The sequence below is a fragment of the Orbicella faveolata genome, unplaced genomic scaffold (assembly GCF_042242905.1).
Source record: "Orbicella faveolata isolate gen_17 unplaced genomic scaffold, um_ofav_v1 contig_1, whole genome shotgun sequence".
Classification (NCBI taxonomy): Eukaryota; Metazoa; Cnidaria; class Anthozoa; order Scleractinia; family Merulinidae; genus Orbicella; species Orbicella faveolata.
Genome location: NW_028301536.1, coordinates 19,093,390 through 19,105,717, shown reverse-complemented (window position 1 = coordinate 19,105,717; position 12,328 = coordinate 19,093,390). Strand labels below are relative to the sequence as shown.

The following is a 12,328-nucleotide window of genomic DNA, read 5'->3' as shown; positions in this document are numbered from 1 at the left end:
TCTAAGCTCTACTACGATCAGACAGATTTATAAAACTGTTTGTCTAGTTTGCAGAATTCAGAGGATGCAAGAGTACCTATTTAATTTATCGATGTTGCATTGATCTATAAAACCAGATAAAGTTAGAGGACGTTTGTACATGATCAGAATCGAAACTGGATTTGCTCCTTAACATGACTCCTTGCGTTTACAAACAAGTAAGAACTGTCTGTGACAATTTGATATAGTAAACAAATATGCTTTGCGCCGAGTACATGCTAAAGGCCTAACTCTTGTAACGCAGGTTCAAACAGTGTCTGCACATGTGAAACAAGTAATGTCCACTCTTGTAACGCAAGTACAAGCAATGTCCACTTTTGGATAGGAAGCACATGTAATGTTTACTCTACCAACGCAGCACAATAATCCTTCTTCTTGAAACGTAAAATGCTTATTCTGGTCACTGCAAAAACAGCAGTATAATAAAATAGAAGTTGAACCGGGTTAAAAAAATTATTTTCAGCGCAAGTAGTATTCACTCTGGCAACGTAAACCTTAGCGCATAGATGTTTACATTTGTTATCTAATGAGAGTTCATGTCAGCAACTGGCATACAATGACGAAGATAAGCTGCGATTGGACTTTCCTTTCAAAGATCTAAAGAAACGGGAGAGCTGGGAAGAAATAATGAAACGGAATGGGGTGGGCAAGGTGGGTTGATTAAATCTGAGTTCCTAATTAAGAAAAACTAAAAATGGCGAGATTCTATGCTGTGCAGAAAAATGGACATCATATTCACTATCAAACAGTTTATTGTTAATTTAACAACAACAGCCAGATTACAATGGTTTAGTTTCCGTAGGAAATCTTTCATAGTAGTTACAACATAATCAGTGATCAGTAACAATTCTCATTATGGACTTGGTTTCTTCTCACAGAGGATAGTCAGGGTAGCTTAATAAATAAGTGTTAACTCTTTAGGGAACAAACTCGGACAGTAAATTGATACTTAAATATAATAAATAAGGTAGGTGTTCTCCTACAATACGAATTTTACACAAAACTTAATTAAAGTACAGTTAGACTTCTCTTTATCTTTCTTGTAATATTTCAAAATCGTCAATAAGTGGAAAACCTTTAGCTTGCTTCTACCGGAGAGCAATGCGACCTTGGGCAGATTAGATACTAATTACACACGTGTACACCTGGCTGATGGCGTCACGCAGTGAGTAGAGGATGACGTAGTTCCGATAGATCTTCACCACTTCATCAGTAATTACCAGACTCTATAAAAAGAAACAATATGATTCTCATCAACAGCAAGAAAACAACAGCAAAGCAACACTTTGTTTCTCCTTCTCAAAGGGATTTGTCACTTCTGGAAACAACATTAATTTCACTTACCACTAAATTATTATCGACGAGAGTTTGTAGATATTGACGAGTGTAATGATCCAGATCCGTTTCTGACACCTTTTGAACAGCGGGTGGTTGAAACTTGTTTTCCATGATCTTAAATTTGGCAAAAAGTAGAACAATTGAGCTTTACGTTGCTATTGCTACTTACGTTACAGCAGTCTGGGCACCTTTAAAAACTGTCACGGCATACTATTTCACATAAGGTTTAGTGATGTGTTGCGTTACCGATTGAGTTACTGCTAGACTTTGGTCGGATTTTGCGGTTTGCGACATTTGGAGGTCGCAGCAGTGAAGATGAATAAACATGCGTTAGAATGTATTCTTCAGTTTGCGACGAATCGTTGGCTAAACTTCCGTTATCCTTGTGTTGTGAACTAAGACTGTCATGCTACTCCTCCATATATCTCAAGGTATGCACGTACAGGTGCATAAATTAGTACTACTAACTGAAAATGCCGGGTATTCCACGTAGACGTAATAGTAAGAAGCCATAGCGGCTTCCCGATGTAAAGTTATGTTTCATTGAATAAAAGCGATTGCTGCTAAATAAGTTATTTGACGATAAGAAATAAAAACGCGCTGGTTACTTACTTCGTGTCTTAGAGTTGTAACGGTGCTGTTGAGATAAAAGCTTGTATCGTCTAGCAGATACGCCAACTGAATGTGCTGAGGCCCTTGAATTTGTTCATACGAGTATGCCATGTATAGCGGACTGACAAAGTAAGACAGCTTCTTGTAAGGGACAAAAAGTTTGTCTTTCAATGGCTGTGGAAGGAAAAGTAGAACAAAAAATTGAAATATTTATAGTTGTGTGTGACTTACAGACCCACAAGTACTGTCAATATCTATCTTTAATTTTTTTAGTGTAAACTTTACAAACATTAGAGCTGATAAATTAGCTTGATTTAAAAGATGAAGGAGCTCGTTGAAAATATAATCAGCTATTGTTCGTGAGAATCAAACAAAATCCTTTTGGGTTAGTGGTAGTTGTATTTACAGAGAGAAGTGCAAATTTTCAAGATAGTGAAGCATTCACGGAAAGGAGGCTTAAGGCGTGGTTCTACATGAAAGTGGTATTTTAGCTGGGTATTATGGTTTTAATGCAATTATCTCGTTCACGTTTCAAGCAGTCAAGAATCTCTCTGCTCATCCCAGGTATCTATTTTTTAAGCTGTTTTGTAAATTTTTTTGTTGATTTTTAGGTATATTTGGAGATAAATAGAAAGAGATATTTTTCTTAGGATCCTTCACTCTTCTTAATCAACTGCTGAAGCAAAAACATTGTCAAAAAATACACAAAAGGTACCAGCACATACCAGATTTATGGAGCATGCCGGTGTAACAACGGTTCCTAGAACTAGCATCGTGTTCTGGAGATTAGTGTTCGAAGTAATGAAGGGGTAGACGTTTTTCATCTGTAAAAATGATGATTTGGAAGAAATGAGCAGTTAGTGTACAAGACATCACGATGAAAATAAATTATCACCATCTCAGAGCCATGGCCTTCTCGGAGACATAAACTTGACATTGTTAAATCACAGCGTTTCTTACCTCTTTAGTGGCGTTAGTGAGTTTTGGTGAAAGGCCAAGTCTGATGAGAATTTCAACTTTGCTTGGTGGTGAATTCAATGGAGCTGTACGAGCCACTGAGCTCAGTGTAACAACAAATATGGCTGCGAGTAGGATTTTGTAAACCTCCATTTCTAGTTAGAACAATTAGAAGTAAATTACAGTTAACAGTAAATTAGTAAGATAACGTTTCGTGGGTCAACGGGCATTGTTCGCTACAGAAGGAGTATAATCGCCTCCTATCGATCTTCTATTTTACTGAATGCTTAGTTTTCAAAGGAGTCTAAGTTCTTTTTAAAATATCAGCAATGACGTTAAAACTAAAACAAAAAGTGCTATTTAACTACAGAGAAACACATCATAATCGCTGCTTACCTTCTTCTTTATTCTTTGTGGGTGAAGCTTTCTTAGTTGAAGTTGTCTTCGTGTTGCTTTGAAACTTTGACGACTGAGAGCATCTTGTCTGTCTTATATATTACCACCAGAAGGGAAGTTAAAATTGTTCAAAAAGTTCCATGACTCATCTTCGAATTCCCTGCGTTGAACACTCTCCGAGAAAATCATTTTACATTCTAAGAAGATTTGTTAACTGTTCCTGCCGTTAGCTTGTCGTTGCATGTTGACGTTTTACGTGGCTGCAAGTACATGTGTTGGTATGCAATAATTTACCCCCCAAAAACAAACGTATTCGTACCCTATAAAGAAAGAAAACGCTCAAGTTCCACAATGGAGTTGGCATCCACCTGTCGTAGAAAAATGTGTTTCATTTTTTTAAAGGTTTTCATGGGAGCTTAGTTCATTTACAGAACTTATCTTATCATCCCCATCTGATGATTGGCTCTTATCTGTTAAGAATAACCTGGCCATTCCAAAGAGCGTAAGGAAAAAGTCATCCGGGGAAATTATATGGGAATCGGATATGATCGAGTTTTTTCCTTTAAGCCGCCAGTTCAAAGTTCCGATCATTCTTGACCCCGTAAACGTATTCTGATGTTTCTTGTTTCGTGACGTAAAGCCGAGGATCTATTGTTATTGAGTTCCTGGTTGCAGTTGGAAGGAACTTGTCCTTATTTGCAACTGACATCACGAACAGGGAACAGGATGTGTTTTACCCTAAGACAACCGGCTAAGATACGAGACTAGTCGAAGCGAAGAGTCGTCGACCCGAGAGATTTGCATTTCGCGGTATAACCCTTGCTTGCCGATATTCTAACATTCAAAGGGGCCTGCGAAATAAATTTAAACTAAATTGCTGTAGCTCAAACAACCAATTTTTAGAAAGTTGATCTTACTTGGATACATTTTAGAGGCACACAGGACTAAGGATTGTTCAGGGAGACCTACGACACCTGGATTGTGGCATTACTGAATTATATAGTGCCGATTCCGCATAACAAAATATCGGTTTATACTTGCGCGTTAGTTATGAATTAATACCAGCACGAAAACACCTTCCTTGTTGTCGATCTTCTATTCTCATTTTTAGCTGTTAATGTGGATGCCGAAGTCTTTTGAACTCAAACGAACTTCGTATCAGGCTGGTATTTTGTAAATATAATGGCCGTAGCAAGAATGGAGACAAAACTGTCGCTGGTGTTCCTCGGAATATCTCCTTTTATAATTTACTTTCGGATTTATTTCGCCCGCAGCGTGAACAAGTAATTTCTAATAAACTGTAAAACCAATAGAGGGAGATTCCATGACCAACAAGTCTTCAAATAAAACTTTTAAGAAGGAATCTGTTAGAAGTTCGAGTAGCAAGTAGACAAAAACTTTGTACCGAGATTATTCAGATTGTATTGCAAACTTCTGTGCGACTGTTTTTTCAAAACATCTTCTCAAAAGAAATCATTTCTAACAACACCAAATGTCGAAAACAAATTCTGAAGTTCATGTAAAGCAATTGAAAATAGCGGTGAAATGAAAGGAATGATGACATTTTACCTGTGAATTTGCATGAATTCTCTGAACTTTGAATTTTCTTTTCTCGAGTTTTCTTGGGAAATTGTTTTTGGTGTTATTTCAGGCAACTATTTATATCTTTAGCTTAAATAAAATGTACAAAGGACTGTAAAATACCTAAAATTATTCTGGTACAAGGTTTTTGCCCACTTAAAACTCGATTTCCTATCGTAAGGTTCAGAGCAGGAGGGGGTAAAGAGTAAGGGAGGTTATCCTTCATACAGGATAATCACTCGGAGCCATTTTTAGATGAATCCCGGTTTCGGAAATCCCAGGGGAGGGGAGGGAGGTACAAAAATAAACAACCCTGTGATGCAAAATTAGTTTACGATTACTTTCATCTCCTACGAAAACACTCACGCAACGCGCCTGGTAACATTATCCTTCGATGAACTGGGCAAAAATAGCTTGAAAAGGATTGCCGGAGATTAAAATGGTTGGAAAAAAAAAAAAAAAAAACTAACAAAAACAACAGCAACAACAAAAAAACAAGTGAAAGGAAAAAAGAAATAAAATAAAAATATCATCGTTAAGGTTGAAAACTCTTGTCAACAGGTCATTTCACCCCGACATATATTTACGTACAGACTAGGTTGAAAGCTAAACCAGAAAACCTAGATGTTGGAATATTAAGGTTATCGTATACCTTTAGAGCACCTTTAGAGGTGTGTCGCGTCCAAGCGATGCCGTAGCGCGGCCGGTATACAGGAAAACATGCCGATGAAACTTCCCTTTCGAAAACATATCAAACACACAATGTTTAGAGAGAATAATTCTGCCTCCGTTCTAAGCTCTACTACGATCAGACATATTTATAAAACTGTTTGTCTATTTAAAAATAATAATAATAATAATAATAATAATGACATTGACAATGATAATGATAATGATAATGATAATGATAATAATAATTAACGAATATTTATAAAGGATAGCCCTTCAGTGCAAGAGTACTGTTATCAAAGGGGTCCAGTCTAAATAACATAATATAAGGATAAAACTAAAATACGATAAGAATAACTTCGTAACTTATTTACTACACTATACAAAAAATTGATCTAAAGACTCCCTAAATAGTACCCGTCTGCTAATTTGCTTGATTTTTAAAGGTAAAGAATTAAAAGCTGAAGTGCCTAAAAAGTAAAAACTTCTCCCAGCACTTTCGGCAGAACAATGGTGGTCCCGCTGTTCCTCGTATGAAAATCGTGGGTTAAACATTTTGCAGAATTCAGAGGATGCAAGAGTACCTATTGAATTTATCGATGTTGCATTGATCTATAAAACCAGATAAATGTAGAAGACGTTTGTACATAATCAGATCAAAACTGGATTTGTTTTATGACTCCTTGCGTTTACAAACAAGTAAGAGCTGTCTGTGGCAATTTGATATAGTAAACAAATATGCTTTGCGCTGACTACATGCTAAAGGCCTAAGTCTTGTAACGCAGGCCCAAACTGTGTCTGGACATGTGAAACAAGTAATGTCCACTCTTGTAACGCAAGTACAAGCAATGTCCACTTTTGGAAAGGAAGCGCATGTAATGTTTACTCTACCAAAGCAGCACAATAATTCTTATTCTTGACTGAACGTAAAATGATTATTCTGGTCACTGCAAAAACAGCAGTATAATAAAATAGAAGTTGAACCGGGTTAAAAAAATTATTTTCAGCGCAAGTAGTATTCACTCTGGTAACGTAAACCTAAGCGCATAGATGTTTACATTTGTAATCTAATGAGAGTTCACGTCAGCAACTGGCATACAATGACGAAGCTAAGTTGCGATTGGACTTTCCTTTCAAAGATCTAGAGAAACGGGAGAGCTGGGAAGAAATAATGGAACGGAATGGGGTGGGTAAGGTGGGTTGATTAAATCTGAGTTCCTAATTAAGAAAAACTAAAAATGGCGAGACTCTCTATGCTGTGCAGAAAAATGGACATCATATTCACTATCAAACAGTTTATTGTTAATTTAACAACAACAACCAGATTACACTGGTTTAGTTTCCGTAGGAAATCTTTCATAGCAGTTACAACATAATCAGTGATCAGTAACAATTCTCATTATGGACTTGGTTTCTTCTCACAGAGGATAGTTAGGGTTGCTTAATAAATAAGTGTTAACTCTTTAGGGAACAAACTCGGACAGTAAATTGATACTTAAATATAATAAATAAGGTAGGTGTTCTCCTACAATACGAATTTTACACAAAACTTAATTAAAGTACAGTTAGACTTCTCTTTATCTTTCTTGTAATATTTCAAAATCGTCAATAAGTGGAAAACCTTTAGCTTGCTTCTACCGGAGAGCAATGCGACCTTGGGCAGATTAGATACTAATTACACACGTGTACACCTGGCTGATGGCGTCACGCAGTGAGTAGAGGATGACGTAGTTCCGATAGATCTTCACCACTTCATCAGTAATTACCAGACTCTATAAAAAGAAAAAATATGATTCTCATCAACAGCAAGAAAACAACAGCAAAGCAACACTTTGTTTCTCCTTCTCAAAGGGATTTGTCACTTCTGGAAACAAAATTAATTTCACTTACCACTAAATTATTATCGACGAGAGTTTGTAGATATTGACGAGTGTAATGATCCAGATCCGTTTCTGACACCTTTTGAACAGCGGGTGGTTGAAACTTGTTTTCCATGATCTTAAATTTGGCAAAAAGTAGAACAATTGAGCTTTACGTTGCTATTGCTACTTACGTTACAGCAGTCTGGGCACCTTAAAAACTGTCACGGCATACTATTTCACATAGGGTTTAGTGATGTGTTGCGTAACTGGTTGAGTTACTGCTAGACTTTGGTCGGATTTTGCGGTTTGCGACATTTGGAGGTCGCAGCAGTGAAGATGAATAAACATGCGTTAGAATGTATTCTTCAGTTTGCGACGAATCGTTGGCTAAACTTCCGTTATCCTTGTGTTGTGAACTAAGACTGTCATGCTACTCCTCCATATATCTCAAGGTATGCACGTACAGGTGCATAAATTAGTACTACTAACTGAAAATGCCGGGTATTCCACGTAGACGTAATAGTAAGAAGCCATAGCGGCTTCCCGATGTAAAGTTATGTTTCATTGAATAAAAGCGATTGCTGCTAAATAAGTTATTTGACGATAAGAAATAAAAACGCGCTGGTTACTTACTTCGTGTCTTAGAGTTGTAACGGTGCTGTTGAGATAAAAGCTTGTATCGTCTAGCAGATACGCCAACTGAATGTGCTGAGGTCCTTGAATTTGTTCATAGAAGTATGCCATGTATAGCGGACTGACAAAGTAAGACAGCTTCATGTAAGGGACAAAAAGTTTGTCTTTCAATGGCTGTGGAAGGAAAAGTAGAACAAAAAATTGAAATATTTATAGTTCCGTGTGACTTACAGACCCGCAAGTACTGTCAATATCTACCTTTAATTATTTTAGTGCAAAATTTACTAACATTAGAGCTGATAAATTAGCTTGATTTAAAAGATGAAGGAGCTCGTTGAAAATATAATCAGCTATTGTTCGTGAGAATCAAACAAAATCCTTTTGGGTTAGTGGTAGTTGTATTTACAGAGAGAAGTGCAAATTTTCAAGATAGTGAAGCATTCACGGAAAGGAGGCTTAAGGCGTGGGTCTACATGAAAGTGGTATTTTAGCTGGGTATTATGGTTTTAATGCAATTATCTCGTTCACGTTTCAAGCAGTCAAGAATCTCTCTGCTCATCCCAGGTATCTATTTTTTAAGCTGTTTTGTAAATTTTTTGTTGATATTTAGGTATATTTGGAGATAAATAGAAAGAGATATTTTTCTTAGGATCCTTCACTCTTCTTAATCAACTGCTGAAGCAAAAGCATTGTCAAAAAATACACAAAAGGTACCAGCACATACCAGATTTATGGAGCATGCCGGTGTAACAACGGTTCCTAGAAGCAGCATCGTGTTCTGGAGATTAGTGTTCGAAGTAATGAAGGGGTAGACGTTTTTCATCTGTAAAAATGACGATTTGGAAGAAATGAGCAGTTAGTGTACAAAACATCAAGGTGAAAATAAATTATCACCATCTCAGAGCCATGGCCTTCTCGGAGGCATAAAACTGAGACTGTTAAATCATAGCGTTTCTTACCTCTTTAGTGGCATTAGTGAGTTTTGGTGAAAGACCAAGTCTGATAAGAATTTCAACTTTGTTTGGTGGTTGATTCAATGGAGCTGTACGAACCACTGAGCTCAGTGTAACGGCCAATATGGCAGCGAGTAGGATTTTGGAAACCTTCATTTCTAGTTGGAACAATGAGAAATAAATTGCAGTTACAGTAAGTCAGAAAGGTTATGTTTCGTTAATCGACGGGCTATAAATTAAGGGAGAGTTGAATTGTTCGCTACTACTATTCTCAGTCGCAGACTTCTTGTAAAAGCAGAAGGAGTATAATCTTCTCCTATCGATCTTCTATTCTACTGAATGGTTAGTTTTCAAACGAATCTAAGTTCTTTTTAGAATATCAGCAATGGCGTTAAAACTAAAGGACAAAAAGCGCTATTTAACCACAGAGAAGCACATAATCGCTGCTTACCTTCTTTTTTCTTTGTGGGTGAAGCTTTCTTGGTTGAAGTTGTCTTCGTGTTGCTTTAAAACTTTTGATAACTGAGAGCATCTTGACGATCTTATATATTACTAGCAGAAGGGAAGTTGTTTAGCTGTTTGACATCATATTTTTGATTAAAATTGTTCAATAAGTGCCTGTTTTAAAGTATACGTTCCATGACTCATGTTCGAATTCCCTGCGTTGAACACTCTCCGACTAAATCATTTTACATTCTAAGAAAATTTGTTAACTGTTCCTGTCGTTAGCTTGTCGTTGCTTGTTGACCTTTTACGCGGCTGCAAGTACATGGGTCGGTATGCAATAAATAGCCCCCCCAAAAAACAAAGGTATTTGTACCCTATAAAGAGAGAAAACGCTGAAATTCCACAATGGAAGTGGCATCCACTTGTTGTAACAAAAATGTTTTTCATTTTCTTTAAAGTTTTTCACGGGAGCTCAGTTTATTTAGAGAACTTATCTTATCATCCCTATCTGATAATTGTCGCTTATCTGTTAAGAATAACGTAACCATTCTAAAAAGCGTTAAGGACAAAGTCATCCGGGGAAATTATATGGGAATCGGATATGATCGTTTTTTTCCTTTAAGCCGCCAGTTCAAAGTTCCGATCATTCTTGACCCCGTAAACGTTTTGTGATGTTTGTTGTTTCGTGACGCAAAGCCGCGTGTCTGTTGTTACTGAGTTCCTGGTTGCAGTTGGAAGGAACTTTTCCTCATTTACAACTTACACCGTGATCAGGGAACAGGATGTGTTTTACCCTAAGACAACCGGCTAAGCTATGAGACTACTAGTCGAAGCGAAGAGTCATCGACCCGAGAGATTTTGTATTTGGCGGTATAACTCTTGCCTGCCGATATTCTACCATTCAAAGTAGATTTAAACCAATTGCTGTAGCTCAGGCGACCAATTTTTAGACAGTTGACCTTACTTGAAAACATTTTTCAGACACAGAGGAAGACATATGACGCCTGGATTGTGGCATTACAGAATTATATAGTACCGATTCCGCATAACAAAATATTGTTTTATACTTGCGCGTTAGTTATGTATTAATACCAGCACGAAAACACCTTCCTTATTGTCGATCTTCTATTCTTATTTTTAGCTGTTAATGTGGATGCCCAAGTCCGGCAAACATTCCGTTTCGAGTCTTGCTTTTGAACTCAAACGAACTTCGTATCATGCTGGTATTTTGTAAATATAATGGCCGTAGCAAGAATGGAGACAAAACTGTCGCTGGTGTTCTTCGGAAAATCCCCTTTTATAATTTACTTTCGCGTTTATTTCGGCCGCAATGTGAACAAGTAATTTCTAATGAACTGTAAAACCAATAGAGGGAGATTCAGTGGCCAACAAGTCTTCAAATCAAATAAAACTTTTAAGAAGGAATCTACTCAGTAGAAGTTTGAGTAGCAAGTGTACAAAAACTTTGTACCGAGATTATTTACATTGTATTGCAAACTTCTGTGTGACTGTTTTTTTAAAACATCTCAAAAGAAATCATTTTTAACAACACTGAATGTCGAAAACAAATTCTAAAGTTCATGTAAAACACTTGAAAGTAGTGGTGAAATGCGGAAAGTGATGATGAAATTTTTCCTGTGAATTTGCACAAGTTCTCTGAACTTTGGATTTTATTTTCTCGAGTTTTCTTGGGAAATTGTTTTTGGTGTTATTTCAGGCAAAAAAAAGGACTGTAAAATACCTAAAATTTTTCTGGTAGAAGGTTTTTGCCCACTAAAAACTCGATTTCGTATCGTAAGGTTCAGAACAAGACGGGGTGAAGAGTAAGGGAGGTTATCCTTCATACAGGATATAATCCCTCAGAGCCATTTTTAGATGAATCCCGGTTTCGGAAATTCCAGGGAAAAGGAGGGAGGTATAAAAATAAACAACCCTGTGATGCAAAATTTATTTTCCGATTGTTCTCATCTACCACGAAAACATTCACGTAACGCGCCTGGTAACATTATCCGTCGATGAACTGGGCAAAAATAGCTTGAGAGGGATTACCGGAGGTTAAAATCGGGGAAAAAGAAAATGAAAGGAAAAAAAGAGAGAGAGAGAGAGAGAGAAGGAGAGAAGATCACTTAAAGCCCAGAATAAGACAAGATCAAGCCGATCGAAAGTTTGTCAGAAAACATGATTGACGCCACAGTTTGGCGCCATCTGTGATCTATTAATGAAAACACACTCGGCAACAAGGAATCTATTTGTTAAATACAGTAAAGGAACAAAAAAGATATTAATAACATCAACTATACGTCTGTACTATACGTCTGTCATTCAAAATGCGAGAATAATTTGATTTATTATGTAAAATGCTCTAACTCTATTGCAAAGGGGTGTTGAAAACTCTTCCAACAGGTCATTTCACCCTTACATATATTTACGTACAGACTACGGTGAAAGCTACACCAGAAAACCTAGATGTTGGAATATTAAGGTTACTGTATTCCTCTAGAACACCTTTAGAGGTGTGTCGTGTCCAAGCGAAAACAGTTGGGAGGAACATGCCGATTGAAAACTTGCCGATGAAACTTCCTTTTCGAAAACATATCAAATACACACTATGTTTTGAAAGAATAGTTCTGCCTCCGTTTTAAGCTCTACTACGATCAGACAGATTTATAAAACTGTTTGTCTATTTTGCAGAATTCAGAGGATGCAAAAGTACTTATTTAATTTATCGGTGTTGCATTGATCTATAAAACCAGATAAATGTAGAGGACGTTTGTACATAATCAGAATCGAAACTGGATTTGTTTCTTAACATGACTCCTTGCGTTTACAAACAAGTATGAG

At 36.9% G+C, this 12,328-nt stretch overlaps 1 protein-coding gene across 1 annotated transcript; it reads right to left on the bottom strand.

Moving 5' to 3' along the window:
- Nucleotides 1-938: 938 nt before the first annotated feature.
- On the bottom strand, nt 939-3,099 carry LOC149118330 (uncharacterized). The gene is made up of 5 exons (XM_089285026.1): nt 2,950-3,099; nt 2,658-2,813; nt 1,975-2,163; nt 1,384-1,491; nt 939-1,265 (listed from the first exon to the last, which is right to left on the bottom strand). Exons 1-5 carry the CDS (start codon nt 3,097-3,099, stop codon nt 1,158-1,160), a joined length of 711 nt encoding a protein of 236 aa, XP_089141152.1. The 3' UTR covers nt 939-1,157.
- Between the last annotated feature and the right edge of the window lie 9,229 nt (nt 3,100-12,328).

What these genes read in the sequence shown, in the direction of transcription:
- LOC149118330 (XM_089285026.1), bottom strand. Translation starts at nt 3,099, where the DNA reads ATGGAGGTTTACAAAATCCTACTCGCAGCCATATTTGTTGTTACACTG. An exon ending in TCACTAACGCCACTAAAGAG is followed by an intron (nt 2,814 to 2,949) that starts GTAAGAAACGCT and finishes TCATTTTTACAG; the next exon opens with ATGAAAAACGTCTACCCCTT. An exon ending in TCGTCGATAATAATTTAGTG is followed by an intron (nt 1,266 to 1,383) that starts GTAAGTGAAATT and finishes TTCTTTTTATAG; the next exon opens with AGTCTGGTAATTACTGATGA.